The following is an 18,279-nucleotide window of genomic DNA, read 5'->3' on the forward strand; positions in this document are numbered from 1 at the left end:
AATGCATTAATTAAATTTGTGACACAACTTTCTCCCAAGGTGTTCAATGTCTCCTGCTCTGTTTTACCCGCATTCTGCCATATTTCATGTTAGAGCTGTCTTGGATAATGACCCAGCACATGTTGTTCGTTTTAAGAACACTTTCACAGCAGATTTAACAAAAAACGCAAAGACGGTACCAATGTGAGATTTCTAAAGATGGCTACAGCACTTTAGGGGGAGGGATAGCTCTGTGGTTTGAGCATTGGCCTGCTAAACCCAGGGTTGTGAGTTCAATCCTTGAGGGGGGCCACTTAGGGATCTGGGGCAACAATTGGCCCTGCTAGTAAAGGCAGGGGCTGGACTCGATGACCTCTCAAGGTCCCTTCCAGTTCTAGGAGATTGGTATATCTCCAATTATTACCTTATTACTTGACCCAAGGTTTAAGAATATGAAGTGACTTCCAAAATCTGAGAGGGACAAGGTGTGGAGCATGCATCTGGAAGTCTTAAAAGAGCAACACTCCAATGCAGAAACTACAGAACTCAAACCACCAAAAAAGAAATCCAGTCTTCTCCTGGTGGCATCTGACTCAGATGTTGAAAATGAACATGCATCGGTCTGCACTGCTTTGGATCATTATCGAGCAGAACACATCATCAGTATGGACACATGAAGGGACATATCACATAGGATATATGAATCTTTAGCACATCTGGCACATAAATATTTTGCAACACCAGCTACAACAGTGCCATGCAAATGCCTGTTCTCACTTTCAGGTGACATTGTAAACAAGATGCGGGCAGCTTTATCTCCCATAAATGTAAACAAACTTGTTTGTCTGAGCGATTGGCTGAACAAGAAGGAGGAGACTGAGTGGACTTGTAGGCTCTAAAGTTTTATGTTTTCTTTTTGAGTGCAGTTATGTAACAAAAAAACTACACTTATAAGTTACACTTTCACAACAAGGAGATTGCATTATGGTATTTGTATGAGGTGAACTGAAAAATACTATTTCTTTCATTTATCACTTTTACAGTGCAAATTTTTGTAATAAAAATAGTAATATAAAGTGAGCACTATATACTTTATATTCTGTGTTGTAAATGAAATCAATATTCTATTGTTTAACAGTGTGATTAAAACTGCAATTAATCACGATGATTTTTTTTTTAGTTAATCACATGAGTTAACTGTGATTAATCGACAGCCCTAGTCTGAACATTTCATCATTTGTTTTTTTTATTCCAGTCATGAGATGCCCCAAGCTGAGGGGCCTAGAGCCAATTCTTATGAATTGCTCCCACCGTCTGGGATCCTTCAGCTATGGGTCAGTGTGTCGCTTCCGCTGCACTCAGGGCTACTTCCTCAATGGGACAAGCAGGGTGCAGTGCCAGCCTGATGGGCACTGGTCAGACAAGATGCCTGCCTGCCAAGGTAAGTTGTTTTTTCCATGTTCTAGCTTCCATGTGGAGCAGTGCTTTTCCTTTACAAGCTCTTTGCCAGAGAGAGACAAGAGGATGAATGTGGAGAGGCTCAGGTGGGGAGTGAGCATTCCCAGTGTGGGGAAAGAGATCCAGGGGCTAGCAAATGAGGCTGGGCTCGGTAACAGGAAGAGCAGGGCCCTTTGGGGTATACACTAATAATTACAGCCCTTTTGCAAATAATGCTCCATCCAGTTTCATTTGCACCCTAACAATTTGTTTGGTTTGTTGACTGCCACTGCACATAAAGCAGAGCAGTGCTCTCCACTGAATTGTCCCTAGGGATGCCCAAGTCTATTTCCTGAGCTCACACAGCTTATTTATAACTCAGTATGATGGATGGGTAGTTTGCGTTATTCCCTTCAGCCAAGGGCGCCAGAACCAGCTATGTCCACCCACTTTTTACACGGATGCAGTTGGGGGGGCAGGGGGCCACACTGCCCCCGCCCCCCAACCGCAAGCCCAGACAGGCACAGAGTGGCACAGGCAGGGGCTGTGTTTCACAGCAGGCAGCTGATGATGCGCTCCCCCACTGCAAAGCTCAGCCCCTGCCCACAGTGGGGGCTGAGGTGGGCCTTAGCCCCCCCTCACCACTAGTCCCTGCTAGAGAGCTTATTCCTTGACCCTTCCACTTCCCTGGTCCTTCTTGCCTGAAGAGAGAGCAACAATACCCAAAGTCCGAAGGTGCTAACAATTCAATGTTTATTGGGGTGAACTTCCAGCAAGCTTAAATCCAAATTCCTTTTTCCTTATTTTCAAATAGACTCAGACTTGAAGGTCAGAAGGGACCATTATGATCATCTAGTCTGACCTCCTGCACAATGCAGGCCACAGAATCTCACCCATCCACTTCAATAACAAAACCCTAACCTATGTCTGAGTTATTGAAGTCCTCAAATTGTGGTTTGAAGACCTCAAGCTGCAGAGAATCCTCCAGCAAGTGACCCGTGCCCCATGCTGCAGAGGAAGGCGAAAAACCTCCAGGGCCTCTGCCAATCTGCCCTAGAGGAAAATTCCTTCCCGACCCCAAATGTGGCGATCAGTTAAACCCTGAGCATGTGGGCAAGACTCACCAGCCAGCACCCAGGAAAGAATTATCTGTAGTAACTCAGATCCCACCTCATCTAACATCCCATCACAGACCACTGGGCATACTTACCTGCTGATAGTCAAAGATCAGTTGCCAAATTAATTGCCAAAATTAGGCTATCCCATCATACCATCCCCTCCATAAACTTATCAAGCTTAGTCTTAAAGCCAGATATGTTTCTTGCCCCCACTACTCCCCTTGGAGGGCTGTTCCAGAATTTCACTCCTCTAATGGTTAGAAACCTTCGTCTAATTTCAAGTCTAAACTTCCTAGTGTCCAGTTTATATCCATTTGTTCTTGTGTCCACATTGGTACTAAGCTTAAATAATTCCTCTCCCTCCCTAGTATTTATCCCTCTGATATATTTATAAAGAGCAGTCATATCCCCCACTCAACCTTCTTTTGGTTAGGCTAAACAAGCCAAGCTCTTTGAGTCTCCTTTCATAAGACAGGTTTTCCATTCCTCGGATCATCCTAGTAGCCTTTCTCTGTACCTGTTCCAGTTTGAATTCATCCTTCTTAAACATGGGAGTCCAGAACTGCACACAGTATTCCAGATGAGGTCTCACCAGTGCCTTCTATAACGGTATTAACACCTCTTTATCTCTACTGGAAATACCTCGCCTGATGCATCCCAAGACCGCATTAGCTTTTTTAACGGCCATATCACATTGGTGGCTCATAGTCATCCTGTGATCAACCAATACTCCGAGGTCCTTCTCCTCCTCTGTTACTTCCAACTGATGTGTCCCCAATTTATAACTAAAATTCATGTTATTAATCCCTAAATGCATGACCTTGCACTTTTCACTATTAAATTTCATCCTAATACTATTACTCCAGTTTACAAGGTCATCCAGATCTTCCTGTATGATATCCCAGTCCTTCTCTGTGTTAGCAATACCTCCTAGCTTTGTGTCATCCGCAAACTTTATTAGCACATTCCTACTTTTTGTGCAAAGGTCAGTAATAAAAAGATTAAATAAGATTGGTCCCAAAACTGATCCCTGAGGAACTCCACTAGTAACCTCCTTCCAGCCTGACAATTCACCTTTCAGTACGACACGTTGTAGTCTCCCCTTTAACCAGTTCCTTATCCACCTTTCAATTTTCATATTGATCCCCATCTTTTCCAATTTAACTAATAATTCCCCATGTGGAACCATATCAAATGCCTTACTGAAATAGAGGTAAATTAGATCCTCTGCGTTTCCTTTGTCTAAAAAATCTGTTACTTTCTCAAAGAAGGAGATCAGGTTGGTTTGGCATGATCTACCTTTTGTAAAACCATGTTGTATTTTGTCCCAATTACCATTGACCTCAATGTCCTTAACTACTTTCTCCTTCAAAATTTTTTCCAAGACCTTACATACTACAGATGTCAAATTAACAGGCCTATAGTTACTCGGATCACTTTTTTTCCCTTTCTTAAAAATAGGAACTATGTTAGCAATTCTCCAGTTGTATGGTACAACCCCTGAGTTTACAGATTCATTAAAAATTCTTGCTAATGGGCCTGCAATTTCATGTGCCAATTCCTTTAATATTCTTTTATGAAAATTATCTGGGCCCTCTGATTTTGTCCCATTAAGCTGTTCGAGTTGGCTTCTACCTCGGATGTGGTAATATCTACCTCCATAGCCTCATTCCCATTTGTCATCCTACCATTATCCCTAAGCTCCTCATTAGCCTCATTAAAGACTGAGGCAAAGTATTTGTTATCTAATGGGCCATGCCTAGATTATCCTTAACCTCCATTCCATCCTCAGTGTTTAGCGGTCCCACTTCTTTCTTTGTTTTCTTCTTCTATGGCTTATATGGTCTTCTTCTTATATGGCTTTTATATGGCTATAGAACCTTTTACTATTGGTTTTAATTTCCTTTGCAAGGTCCAACTCTACATGGCCTTTGGCCTTTATCACTTTATCCCTACATGTTCTGACCTCAATAAGGTAGCTTTCCTTGCTAATCTCTCCCATCTTCCACTCCTTGTAGGCTTTCTGCTTTTTCTTAATCACCTCTCTAAGGTGCTTGCTCATCCAGCTTGGTCTGCGACTCCTGCCTACGATTTTTTCTCCTGTCCTGGGATGCAGGCTTCTGATAGTTTCTGCAGCTTCGACTTGAATTCCAGGCCTCCTCCGCCTTTAGATCCACAAGTTCTTCAGTCCAATCCACTTCCCTAACTAATTTCCTTAATTCTTTAAAGTTAGCCCTTTTGAAATAAAAACCCTAGTCCCAGATCTATTTGTTTATTCTTTCATCTAGTTTGAACTGAATTAGCTCATAATCACTCGAACCAAGGTTGTCCCCTACAACCATTTCTTCTATGAGATCCTCACTACTCACCAAAACCAAATCTAAAATGGCATCCCCTCTTGCTGGTTCTTCAACTACTTGGTGACGAAATCCATCAGCTATCACATCCAGAAAAATCTGAGCCCTATTATTGTTACTAGCACTTGTCCTTCAGTCTATATCTGGGAAGTTAAAGTCTCCCATGATCATACAATTCTCATTAGTGTTTACTTCATTAAAAACGTTAAAGAGATCTCTATCCATATCTAAATCAGATCCCAGCGGTCTGTAGCACATCCCAAGCACTATCTCAGGGGAGGCTCTAGTAGCTTTCTTTCCCAGTGTGATTTTTGCCCAGACAGATTGTCTTATCCATTCCATCACTTTTTTTTTTTTTACAGTTAACCTCATCATTGATATACAATTCTACTCCACCACCTTTGCCTTTATTTCTGTCTTTCCTAAACATCACATACCCTTCAATACCTGTACTCCAGTCATAACTACTATTCCACCATGTTTCTGTTATCCCTATAATATCCGGTTTCACTTCCTGCGCCAGTAGCTCTAGTTCCTCCATTTTGTTACCTAGGCTCCTCGCATTAGTGTACAGACATCTTAATTTTTGCCATTTGGTTTCACTGACATTCTTTTCCCGGTTAGGCACAGACATTCTACCACCAGTATCACCAATTAGACTGGTATCTATACTACCCTTCCTCCTTATGTCCAGTCTCCTGCCCATGGCTGCATCCTCTTAGTTTGTTTTCTTCCCTCTCAATGTTGAATTCCAGCATGGAGATTACCTGGACATCTCTCAACCATCTCCCCCAGATTCCTAGTTTAAAGCTCTCTTAATCAGTTTTGCCAGCCTCCATCCTAGAAGTCTATTTCCCTCCTTACTCAGGTGAAGTCCATCCCGAGAGAACAGTCCTCTGTCCATGAATGCTTCCCAGTGGCCGTACATCCCAACGCCCTCCTTATAGCACCACTCCCTTCCCAACTTACTTCCTGTTTGCCCCTAATTTATATAGTAATATTCTCAGCTATACCTTAACCAATCATTTTACTGAAATCTAGCTAACCAATCCTAAAATATTGTAACATAATTATCTGACCAATTATATCCTACTACCCTAATTAATTTACACCCAGCAAAATTAATTATACAGCAGACAGAAACAATTAGAGAACCAGACAGATTAACAATAGAAAAGTGAGGGCCATAAAGATAAAACATATAGAAATGAGGGTTTCACAACCACAACTATTGAGAAGTGATTTCTTGTCAGACAGGATGCTATCAAACTAAGTTGTCTTTAACCATCTATATCTGGTGGCGATAGGCATTATCAGGACAGGATTGTATTCCTAACTGCCCAATAGCACCTTATTTTAATGTGACTAGCTTGGAATGTGAGGATGTGACCATACGCTTCCCAGCTTATGGTTGCCTCTGCTGCTTAGCCAAAGGCCTTAGCCTAAGAACCAGGCCTCAGACTATCCTACTGAGAGAAGGTCCATAGACAGGTGGACTGTGATTTTGATTCTTTGTTTTATACCTCTATAAGTAGCTAAGTTCTTGAAGTATAGGCCTTTACAGGCAGGCCTGCATATCTATATCCCAACAGTCCCGGCCACCCTCCGTGGCCCCCACCCCCTGCTGCTCCTTTTCCACCCCCAAGGCCCTGCCCTCTGGCCAGGAGGGAAGCCAAAGCTGGGCCATGATAAGTAGGGTGACCAGACAGAAAATGTGAAAAATCAGGACGAGGGTGGGGGGTAATAGGTGCCAATACAAGAAAAAGCCCTGAATATCAGGACTGTCTCTAGACAGTTGGGACATCTGGTCACCTTAGTGGTAAGAGCCATCCAAGGAGCCCGGCCAATGTGGAGAGTACTGGACCCTCCACCACAGGGGAGGCGGGGCATTGGGGGGGGAAGAGGAGGGCAGGCGTGAGGCCACAGAGGAGGCAGGGCCTCAAGGGCCCCCCCACTTCTACCTAGGTTCCAGCACTCCTGCCTCCAGCATGTATTACTTTGCATTTATCAACACTTAATTTCATTTGATTTAGGAACAGGAGTCCCAGTAACTTTCAATGGGCTTCAGGAGCCTAAAGCTCAGTTTTTTAAAGGTATTTACTCGTTGCTTCTTTCAGCATTGCAAGGTCTAAGTGACTTAGACAGCTAAGTCCCATTAAGTGCCTACATCACTTTTGAAAAGGGACCTAGCTGTCTAAGTCACTTAGGGCCAGATTTTTAAAAGTATTGAGGCACCTAAAGATGCAGACAGGGGACTAGTGGGAATGTCAGAGGCATCCAACTACCAGAGTTCAGCACCTCACCTGCTTAGGTGCTGTGGCAAAGTACCTGCTTCTCCTCAGCTAGCTCAGTCCTTTTTTGCCTTGGAGACACAGGCTTGGGCAAAGCAAAGTCCTTCCCGGTCACGCAGGGTCTGGCTGATCCTTTTCTCAGTCAGTCCCTTGCTCTGTTTTTCTCCCCTTCTGGGGATAGAGTGCAGTCTTCCTTGCTGGAAGAGTTCAGAGTCTTGCTGGATGGATGGATGGATTGATTGATTGATTGATTGATTGATTGATTGGCTGGCTGACACACGCGCACACACGTCCCTGCCAGGGAGGGTTTAAAAAGGTCTCCAGCAATTGGGGCCAGCTGAACCTAATTAGTTCCCTGGTAACCCCTGTTCCAGCTGAACCTTATTTCTCCATGGCTATCTCCCCTCAATGGATAGGGAGAGGCCTTTTAACCCCTCTGGAACTAATTACTACCCCTTTCTTGGTAGCTATTTGTCCTGGGTTTGCCACAGTGCTTTTGTCAATCCTACTAGGGCCTATTTGTCTCACTAGCGACTAAATACCTTTGAAAATCTGGCTCTAAGACCCTTAGGCGCTTTTGAAGATTTTACCCCCAGTGATCTGAATCCTAACATGTTGGCCTGGGGATTTATTTCAGGAGAGGCTGCTCCCTATTTCAAGCAAGTCCTGCTTTATATGGGTGGTGGAGCTGTGGCCCTTGTGGCCCTGTTGCTGACAGGAATGTTCATAGCTCTGCTAATCAAGCGTCTCAGTGACAAAGGTAAGAAATGCATGGATTTGTTTGTGCCTTTGGTCATTATTGCTGAGGGCATTTGCCTGGAAACAGGTGATTTATCCCTTGAAGAAGTGCAGATAAGGTCAGAAAAGTGATTCAAGATGGCCCTTATTAGTCCACGTGGTTCATCCCTGTGTGCCTGTTTATGGACAAAAGTACACCCTCTCCTCAGCCTTGCAGACCCACCATAGCTGAGGGAGGAGCTGGATTCTATTCTGCCTCACATGGCTGAGGGCAGCAGCATCTTTGTCTCTGATGAGGCTTGGTGAGATGAAGGGGCTGAGCCAACCCTCATTGAAGTCAACAGAACAAGTGTGTCTGCTGCCACTATTTTCAGGGAGGTCCAAAGGCCTGAAATACAGAAGACTGGCATGCTGTTGTTGAAATAGACTCCCAGAGAACAAGTCCAGGATCTACACAGAACCCTTTCTGAGGGTAACCAATGCTGTCCATTTTCCTGAGGAGGTAAACAAAGCCCCAACAGAGAGATAGGAGCCCTGTCAGCTGCACCTTGCTCTGCTGGGCCCTCCTAATAATAATCGCACATGTTCCAGAGGCCTTGCATCCATGCCCCTTGACTCAGATGGCATCTTTAAGGTGGTCCCAGTTCTCTTCCCTCTGCCCAGGCATGGAGTCTAGCCATGTGGGGTGTGACATTCCCCTGGAGTTATCTCGACCGGTGATCTGCTAGGTCACTCCAATCCTTGACTCTGGGAGTCAGTCTTATCCTGCTCTGCTGTGGGAACCACCACTCCTGGGTTCTTCCTGAATAGCCTCTTGCATGTAAGCTGCTCCCAGCTATGTGAGTGAGCACTTTTGGCCAACCGCTGCTTTGATTGTGCAACTGAATGACACTAGCCAATATCTCTAGTCCCAGACACAACCCTAGGAAACTCTATCTTGTAGTGTCCAGTTATGTCTGCTGGATGCTGCAAGCTTATATGGGTTTGTCAATTTAACAAAGAAATTGATATGTACCAGGCTTGTTATCCCAAGGGGAGTCTCTGACATGCTTCAAACCAAACACACTACTTGAGGTAGACTAAACAAATAAATTTACTAACTACAAAACATAGATTTTAAGTGATTATAAGTCAAAGCACAAGAAGTCAGATTTGGCCAAATTAAATAAAAGAAAATGCATTTTAAGCTGATCTTAACACTTTCAGTGCCCTTACAAACATAGATGCTTCTCACCACAGGCTGGCTGGTTGCCCTTCAGCCAGGCTCTCCCCTTTGATCATCACTTCAGTCGCTTGGTGGTGGTGTCTGTAGATGATCAAGGAAGACAGAGCCAGCATGGCAAAGATCTATCCCTTTTATTATGTTCTTTCTTACCCCTTGGCTTTGCCCTCCCCCCTCCACTTCAGGGTCAGGTGAGCATTACCTCATTATAGTCCCAAACTGACCAAGGGAAGGGGGTGACTCACTGGAGAGTTCAACAGATCCTTTGTTGCTGCCTAGGCCAGTGTCCTTTGTTCCTGTGAGGCTGGGCCGGGTTTGTCCCATACATGCCCTGATGAGGTGTGAACTGCCCCTCTGTTCCTGGAGAGTTTTGCCTGGACTTGTTTTAAGCCATAAGGTTACATTTTCAGCCTCATAACTATATACATGAAATTACAACCTATATCATTACTATAATATTACTGTAACAACAATACTCATTGCATCATGAGCCTTCCGAAGACACCCGGCATGACAAACTTTGCCTTGGATACCACACAATCATATTATAAAGATGCACATGGGGGTGCAGGATGTTCCCCCGAGGTACAGAACATCACATGGGGGGTATATGCACCTGAGCACAGTGTATCTCCACTAACCATTTCAGAATTTGCTCTTGGAAGCCATGGTGAGAAACTAGTCTGTCAGAGACTGCTTTATCCCACATGCTTACCATACCCTTCACTGATGAGATCTGTTTTGTTGTTGTTTCTGCACCATCCCATGGATGTTTCAACTCCATCATCAGAGGAAGAAAAAATGCTGCTGAATCCCACCAGGTAAGAGCAATGTGCTCTGTGAGCTGATCACTCTAACTTCCACCATGTCTTTCATGAGCACTGCAGCTACCATGGAGCTTGCCAGTCCCCTGTTTTTCCTCACGCAGCTCTTCCAGAAATTTTAGCCTTTTGGGGGTGAAACATTCATGCCCGACCCCAAAAGTGAATTTTTTTGAAAGTCTGAACAGGAATGGTTTATGGTATCAAGCATGAGGTGTGTAGGGCACTTTCCCCCATCATAAAAGTCATATAGTCCTTGCATTAATAACTCTAGTGCTGAACCAGCTGGGGCTAGAAAGCTGAATTCTGGTGGGGACGTAGACATCTTCTCAAAATGGGCTTTGGGATTTACAGTGAAAACTGGTTTTGATTAGACCAAATGATGAACCTTTAGAAGTCACACTTTGTGCATACACAGAGGCATGATAGGTGCATTTTTAACAATGATTTGTCAGTGTTCCAAAGAAAGGCAGGGTGCACTATTTTGCTAATGGGACTGCATACACATTGTAAACAACTGGTCAGTAGATGCCAACAGAATGAGTTAGGGCTCTATAGGAGTCCTGTCCTGGTCAATGGGATTGTCTTGCCTGTTACGTGTACCATTATTTGTTATTACTAAATTCCGGTATTTAAAATAATAACACAGAGAGCCATTTCTTTCATTGGGTCCTTTAAAAATTGCAGGTTTAACAGGGGTCTCTGTTATAATCCACATTGTGAGAATTTAAAGTGTGTTCCACCATGAAGCCAAAAACAACCTGACATGGAGTCCCTGAGGATGACCCTTATATAGTGCTGTTTTGTTAGACCCTGGCTTTCCATGCAGAGCAGGCTCAGGCCTGGAAGGGCAGTAAAGGTTTTTGTAAACAATAGACTGGAGAATGTCCCACAAGATGGCGTCATTAAGTTCATTGCTGTTTACTTGTAATATGGATCCATATGAACTCAGGTACAAAATTTATGGGCAGTCATGAGTGGTTACAGCATCACATTCAGGGGATAAAGAGGCTCTGATAATGCATCCTTCCAGACACAGATGCAGTGACTCATTCAGGAAAATGTGAGTCTTCAGGAGCTGCCAAATCTGTGCCCCAATTCTTATTTTGCCTAGGGTGGAAGAACCAGTTCCTTAAGAGAGAAAAGGGATTTTTTGACCGATGGTAGGGGTTCTCTCATTTCCTATCACTCTAGGTTTATACCAGTGTGTTTCTGTTGTTGTCTAGTAACCTGGGAGCACCTGGTGTCTTTACAAATGCAGCGTTTGACTCCAACTTGTAAGGTAAACTGTCAGAGAAATCAGTCTTGAAATGCTTATTTATTTCTATGAGACAGACTGGGTGCGGTAATATGTTTTACTGGACCGGCTTCTGTTGGTGAGAGAGACAAGTTTTCGAGCCATACAGAGCTCTTCTTCAGGTCTGGGAAATGTACTCCAAGCCTCTAAATGCAAGATGGAACAGATTGTTTAGCATAGGTAGTTAGCACATATTCTAAGGGACCATTCAAGGTAAAGTGGTCTATTAAAACCTATTTAGTCATAGGACAAAAAGAGGGAGTTTGTGGGTAGTAGATTGTTGTTATGAGCCATAAATCCAGTGTCTCTGTTCAGTCCATGATTTTTAGGGGTTGGCTAAACTTGCAAGTTAGAGCACATTAAAACAGCCCCAGATGCCCTAACTCCTGATGTGTCCACACTGGCAAGGCATGTAGAGCACCTGAACTCTGCAGCTGGAGCAGTCCTGGTAATCCACCTCCACAAGAAGCATAAAACTTGCTGCGCCCCGGCTGAAATGCCCAGGCGTCAGTGTGGATGAGGTGTTGCATTACTGCGCTGTGCTTCACCTCTGGAAATGTCCGATAATCCCTTGAAGTCAAGTGGCCACGTTTCTCATTGTTTTGAAATCGGCTTGGATATCCCCTTTCAAATCTCCATTTCTGACAGCCGACATGCTTATCTGCTCCGGGACAAAGCAACCATTACTGTGGAATGCTGCTTGCTGTGAGTGTGTGTGAGAGAGAGGCTGGGGGAGGGGGTCTGCTGCTATCTGAACTTATAAGACAGCATGCTGACACACTCTCAGCCCTCCAAAACACCTACACACAACACACTCCCTGTCACACTCCACTCCCCCATTTGAAAAACACGTTGCAGCCACTTGCACACTAGGATAGCTACCCAATGCACTGCTCTTTGTGATGTTGCAAGAGCTGCTAATGTGGGCACACCAGTGCACTTGCAGCTGACAGTGTAAACACATGGCAGTGTTTCCCCTGCTGCAGTATTCGAAGGCTAGTTTAATTCACACTGCTCTACATCAGCAAGTGTAGCCATGCCCTTAGTGTCTAGCAGAGTTATAAATTTAAGTTCCCAGTCCCAGGCTCATCTTTTGAAAATGTTGTGCAGGTTTCTTTTGCGGATGAGGACTGATAGGTCAGATATAGTGATTGCTTTGTGAAAAGCGTTCACCCACATGTGATGTGACATTTTTGTCTTTTTTCATTTTCCTATGTGACTCATTCAAGAGCTTAGTGATTGTCTGGTTTCACTCCATAGTTTTTATTGGGGCATTTAGTACACTGGATGAGGTACACCACCTGTTGTGATAGGCATGAGTATGATCCATGGATCTTGAAAGGTGTGTTGTGAGGGCTGTTGATCATTGTAGCAGTGGATTTATGTCTACAAGTTTTGCATCTGTTATTCTGGCAGGGGCTGGTGCCATTTTCAGTTGGTGTCTCTTGGTCTGTGCGGAGCTTGCTTCTGATGATGCACTTGGAGAGGTTGGGCCTTGATTGAAGGCCAGAAGTGGGGGTTTAGGAAAAGTTTCTTTCAGGATGGGGACCCCATCAAATATGACTTGTATTTTTTTGATGATATCCCATATGTGTTCCAGTGTGGGGTAGTAGGTGACAACAAGGCATGTGCAGTTGGAGGGGATTTTATTTCTGTATTGATGCAGGTTTTCTTGGGGTATTTGGGTGGTGGAGTGTCCTTTTTTGGTGAAGTCAGTTTTGAATGTGTTAAGATGTATATCCCAGTCTTTCTCCTCTGGGCATGTTCTGTGGTATCTGAATGTGTAGGTGTAGATAACAGATTTCTTGGTATGTTTGGGGTGGTTACTGGATCTATGAAGGCAGGAGTGGTGATTAATGGATTTCTTATATATAGTTGTCTGTAGGGTTCCACTGTTGAAGCTGATTGTGATGTCCACGAAGTTGATATTAGTGTGGGAGTGTTCCAGAGAAAGATTAATGGAAGGTGTTAATGGGCCCTTAGCACATATTTTAACTATTTATGCTAAACTATCTGTTCCATCTTGCATTTAGTTGTGAGGTTTCAACTACCTTTTCCAGACCTGAAGAGCTCTGTGTGGCTCAAAAGCTTGTCTCTCTCACCAACAGAAGTTGGTCCAATAAAAGATATTACCTCACCCACCTTGTCACTCTAATATCCTGGGACCAACACAGCTGCAACACTGCATATATGTATTTCTGTGGTATATACAAAGCCCTGCTCCTGCCTCTTTTAAAAAAATCTCACATTGGAATGAAACACATTTTTTTCTATTTATAATGTGACTGGAATACACGGGCCAAGTGGGTTTTTGTCTTCTCTTGTGGCTGGGGTTCATGTTTGTGAATATGAGTCAGTGACAGCTGTCAGCTAGAGAAGTTAGTCCTTTAGCTCAGATGGGAGAAGCTCATGCTTTTGGTGCTGGTAGAGTGACCAGATGTCCCGATTTTATAGGGACAGTCCCCATTTTTGGGTCTTTTTCTTATATAGGCTCATATTACTCCCCACTCCATCCCGATTTTTCACACTTGCTGTCTGGTCACCCTAGGTGCTGGTTTTAATTCCCAGTGACAACTCATGGTGAGGAGTCCAGTTAGCTGGTGACAGCAGCTTATCTTATGTTACAGCCCTGGCTGAGTCTCCACTCCGGATAGTCACTAGTCTACTGTATGGGACCCAACCTTTGGTTTCCTTCATGGGCACTACAGTTTATAATTTAGCTCTTTGGGGACCACATGACAATTAAATCAAGGAACACAGAGTCTTTGCAAAGGAACTCTATAAACACACAAACTTTACTCTTAGACAGCACAAGAGTTACAGATCTAACCCAAAACAACAAACATTTGCATGCAATTCTCTCCTTCCAAGTCCTCACCACTCCTTTGAGTCCTCTGGAGTTTTGGTCAGAGTCCTGGTGGGAAGACAAGCCCCTCCTGCCCACTCCTCCAGCATGTCTTCTTTTTCTGGCAGTAGTCTGGATCCCTTGTGCAGCCAATATGTCTCTGTCAGGTAGTCAGCTGGAGGAAAATAGCAGTTCAACCAGGAAGGGAATTCCAGCATCTTCCTTCCCCACACAGGTTTCTGTGGCCTGGTCTACACATAAAAGTTAAGTTGATCTAAGCCCTGGTGTAGACACCAGTAGGTCAATAGAAGAATTCTTCAATCAGCCTAGTTACCACCTTTCAAGGGGGTGGATTAACCACAGTGACAGAAAAACCCATTCCATCACTGTAGCAAGTGTCTACACTGTAGCGCAACAGCAGCACAGCTGCCATGCCATAGCTATGCCCCCATCACACCTTTCCAGACACAATCTGTTCACTAAATGCCAGGACCATGCTAGCAAAGAGCTGAGCTCATTCACAGTGACTGTTATAATTACATGTGATATTGCACATAGCAAAATGGAATTAGTAAATTAACCCAGACATAGTTGCCAAATGGTCATAGCATCCTATGTGAACCAGCCACTAGAGCAGGCCTGCATAACTCGTAAAGCGGCGAGGGCCATATTACTCCAAAGAAAACAGCTGAGGGCTGAGCCCCCCCCCCAGCGCCACCGAAACACCCCCCCAGAGCTGCCCAGCCCCTCCCGAAACACAACCCCTCAGCACTGCCCACCCTGCGAAAACAACCAACCCCAGTGCCGCCCAGCCCCCCCGAAACAATTCCCCCCAAGCGCCGCCCACCCCGCGGAAACAAACCCTCCTTCCCCAGTGCCGCCCCGCCGAAACCGCCGTATTGAACCTTGGTAATATGTTATAGCGAGCCCCTAAGGTAGTATAATTAAGGTAAAAGAAAAATGTCTTTTTGCTAGAAGTAGAATAAGATCTTCCCCCCACTTTGTAATCAATTGCCCTGTTGAATGAATGAGGTGTGACTGAGGAAGGCGCGGAAGGCAGGCACCTCCAGACAGCTGCAACCCTTGGAGAGGGGATGGGAGCCAGACCCAGATCAGTAGGACAGGTCAGCCACCGACTCGTAGCTCGCCTCCCGCCCCCGCCACTGCCCGCCCGCTCGCCTCCTCAGCCCCCCACGGCTCACCTGTTCCCCCCGCCACTGCCCACCCGCTCGCCTCCTCAGACCCCACTCCCCGGCTCACCTGCCCCCGCTCACCTTCTCAGCCCCCTCCCTGGCTCACATACTCACCCCGCCACTGCCCACCCGCTCGCCTCCTCAGCCTCCCACTCCCTGGCCAGTGATGAGCTGCCAAAATCTTAACAACCAGTTCCCTCCTCACCCCACAAGGGGGCTGTGGCCCGCCCCTGACCCCTGGGACTCCTGCCCCATCCAACCCCCCGCGTTCCTTGATGCCCCCACGGGACCCCTGCCCCATCCACCCCCTTCCCTGTCCCCTGACTGCCCCCTGCCACCCCATCCAACCCCTCCTCTCATTCCTAATGCCCCTGGGACCCCTGCCCCATCCAACCACCCCTTCTCCCTGTCCCCTGACCGCCCCTGGAACCCCTGCCCTGACTGCCCCTGCTGCCCCATCCAACCTCCCCTCCTTCCTGACGGCCCCCGAGACCCTTGCCCCATTCAACCCCCGTTTCCCGCCCTCTGACCACCCTGACCTTTATCCACCCCCCCTCCCGATCAAGCCTCCCCCCAGCGCCCTGCCCCCTTACCGCGCTGCCTGGAGGTGGCTGGCGGTGCTACAGCCGTGCCACTTGGCTGGAACCGGGCAAAACGCAGCTGCCGCGCAGTGCCTGGAGCACCAGGTCAGGCTGAGCTCGCAGCCCCCCCCCCCCGCTTCCCGCAAATCAGCGGTTCGCACAGGAAGCCTGAGAGGGCTGAGAAGCAAGCGGCGGCTTCGCGCTCAGGCCCAGGGAGGCGGAGGTGAGCTGGGGCAGGGAGCAGTTCCCCTGTGCGCCCCTCCCCGGCGTTACCTGCTGCAGCACAGGAGGCCCTCCTTGCATCCCCCCACCCCAGTGCACCTCGGCTCTGTCTCCGCCTCGCTGGGCCTCAGCGTGAAGCTGCTGCACCACTTCTCTGCCCTCCCAGGCTCCCCGCGCGAACCGCTGTTTCGTGGGAAGCGGAGGGGGTGGGGGGAGAAGCGGGGGGGGAGTGTTCAGGGGAAGAGGTGGAGGTGGAGCGGTGGTGAGCTGGGGCCAGCCACCAGCTCACCTGCCTCCCACCACTGCCCGCCCGCTCGCCTCCTCAGCCCCCCTCCCTCACTCGCCACTTGCCTACTCACCTCCCCCCGCGGGCCACACAGTGAGCCCACGCGGGCCGCATGTTGTGCAGGCCTGCACTAGAGGAAGACAAAGACACTCTTCTACAGCTTGTTACATGAAAATCCAACATGGTTCAATGTGTGTTTGTTTTACTGTCTAAATAACATGCACTAGTGCAAAGGTTCTCAACTTGTGCATCATGGCCACCCCTGTTTCTCTAAGGGTAGATGGGAGAAGTGCCATGAATGCTTTTCTATTGTGACATGGGGTCATGACATGGAAAAGGATGAGAACCCCTGTGCTAGAGGAGCTGTTTTGGATACATGGACAAGCTCTACAAGTTGGTACACCATGCAAAATGTAGCAGAAAGTCCTAACCTAGTCCTAAAAAGGCATCTGGAAACTCTTCAACAAATGAGAATAACTCCCATCCCCATCCCCATCCCCCATTCACCCCACCACCATGTCAATAACTCAAAAATGAACAAACTGAACTTTATCAAACTCTTCAAAGATACTTTCCTTTGGGTAATTTCTTATTTATATTCATTATAGCTAAAGCAGAAGATGCCCCCAGGAGAGAAGATCACTGGAAGTAAAAGGACCTGAAGATGGTACTCATGCCTCAATCCTTTTAGAAGCTGTTTTTAAACCTTACTCCTCAGCTCAGCTCTGCCATCATCTAGCCCAATAACTCACAGTCACTGACAGTCAGGGATTAAACTAACTCTGGTGCACACATCCAGTTCTGATCTAAAATCTGGGCTTGTTCTTCATCTGACACTGGGCTTCGGTTCACAATCCAGTTGTAACATGTAAAGGTTCCCAAGCATGAGTGGCGGGTGAAGCACTGGCTCAGGGAGGCTAGCCCCCCAATCCCGCCCCTTCTACCCGAAGCTCTGCCCCTTCCATGCCCGCCAGAGACCCCCCACTAGTTGCAGGAAGGCGGGGCAGCATGGCCCCAGCCCAGCCCCGGATCGTGAGGAGGCCCGGCAATGCAGCCCCAGCCTCCCTAGCTCCAGAAGGGTGGGCAGCACAGCCCCAGCACCAGCTCCAGCTGGGGCCATGATGGCACAGGGGAAGAGCCACCCACAGAGTGGGAAGCAGGATGGGACCGGTGATGGAGTGTGGGTGAGGCCACGCCTCCCCCAGCCTATGATACCTGCCGCCCATGTCCCCAAGCCACTTGTTCCTTCATCCATCTGCCTATTGGATGTTCGGAAAGGTCCTCCAGAGCTGGGCCCTAGTATCTACACCCTCAATCACTCTCTAGTCCAGGCGTTGTCAAACTTTTTGGCCTGAGGGCCACATCTGGGAATAGAAATTGTATGGCGGGCCATGAATACTCACAAAATTGGGGTTGGGGTGAGGGAGGAGGTGAGGGCTCTGGGATGGGGCTGAGGATTAGGAGTTTCAGGTGTAAGAGGGTGAGCTGCGCTGGGACTGAGGGGTTTGGAGGGCGGGAGGGGGATCAGGGCTGGGGCATGGGGTTGGGGCATTGGGAGAGGCTCAGAGGTGCAGGCTCTGACCAGCGCTTACCTCAAGCAGCTCCCAGACGCAGTGGCATGTCCCTTCTCCAGATCCTACGAGCACGGCCAGGCGGCTCTGCATGCTGCCCCATCTGCAGGAACCGCCCCTGCAGCTCCCATTGGAGTGCCAGAGGGGGCCATTGGAGTGCATAGGAGCCGGAGCGGGGCCATGCCGCAGCTTCTGGGAACTGTGGGGTGCAGCCTCCGACCCAGTGCCCTGGCTGGAGTGCCAGAGCAGGGCTGAGCTATGTGGTGCGGCCCCTGACCCAGCGTCCTGGCTGGAGTGCCAGAGCAGGGCAAAGCCAGACCC

At 47.2% G+C, this 18,279-nt stretch overlaps 1 protein-coding gene across 1 annotated transcript in view; it reads left to right on the top strand.

The window, feature by feature from the left end:
• The window catches only part of LOC120370578 (P-selectin-like), a 66,141-nt gene extending 48,942 nt beyond the window's left edge, over positions 1 to 17,199 (top strand). Inside the window, exons 12-17 of the mRNA XM_039485526.1 lie at positions 1,235 to 1,420; positions 6,925 to 6,984; positions 7,820 to 7,942; positions 9,933 to 9,963; positions 11,190 to 11,245; positions 16,996 to 17,199. Of these exons, the coding sequence (XP_039341460.1) occupies positions 1,235 to 1,420; positions 6,925 to 6,984; positions 7,820 to 7,942; positions 9,933 to 9,963; positions 11,190 to 11,244 (455 nt within the window). The 3' untranslated portion in view covers position 11,245; positions 16,996 to 17,199. The remainder of the gene's footprint in view (positions 1 to 1,234; positions 1,421 to 6,924; positions 6,985 to 7,819; positions 7,943 to 9,932; positions 9,964 to 11,189; positions 11,246 to 16,995) is intronic.
• The last annotated feature ends 1,080 nt before the right edge of the window (positions 17,200 to 18,279 follow it).

This window comes from Mauremys reevesii, linkage group 8, assembly GCF_016161935.1.
Source record: "Mauremys reevesii isolate NIE-2019 linkage group 8, ASM1616193v1, whole genome shotgun sequence".
NCBI classification, from domain to species: domain Eukaryota; kingdom Metazoa; phylum Chordata; order Testudines; family Geoemydidae; genus Mauremys; species Mauremys reevesii.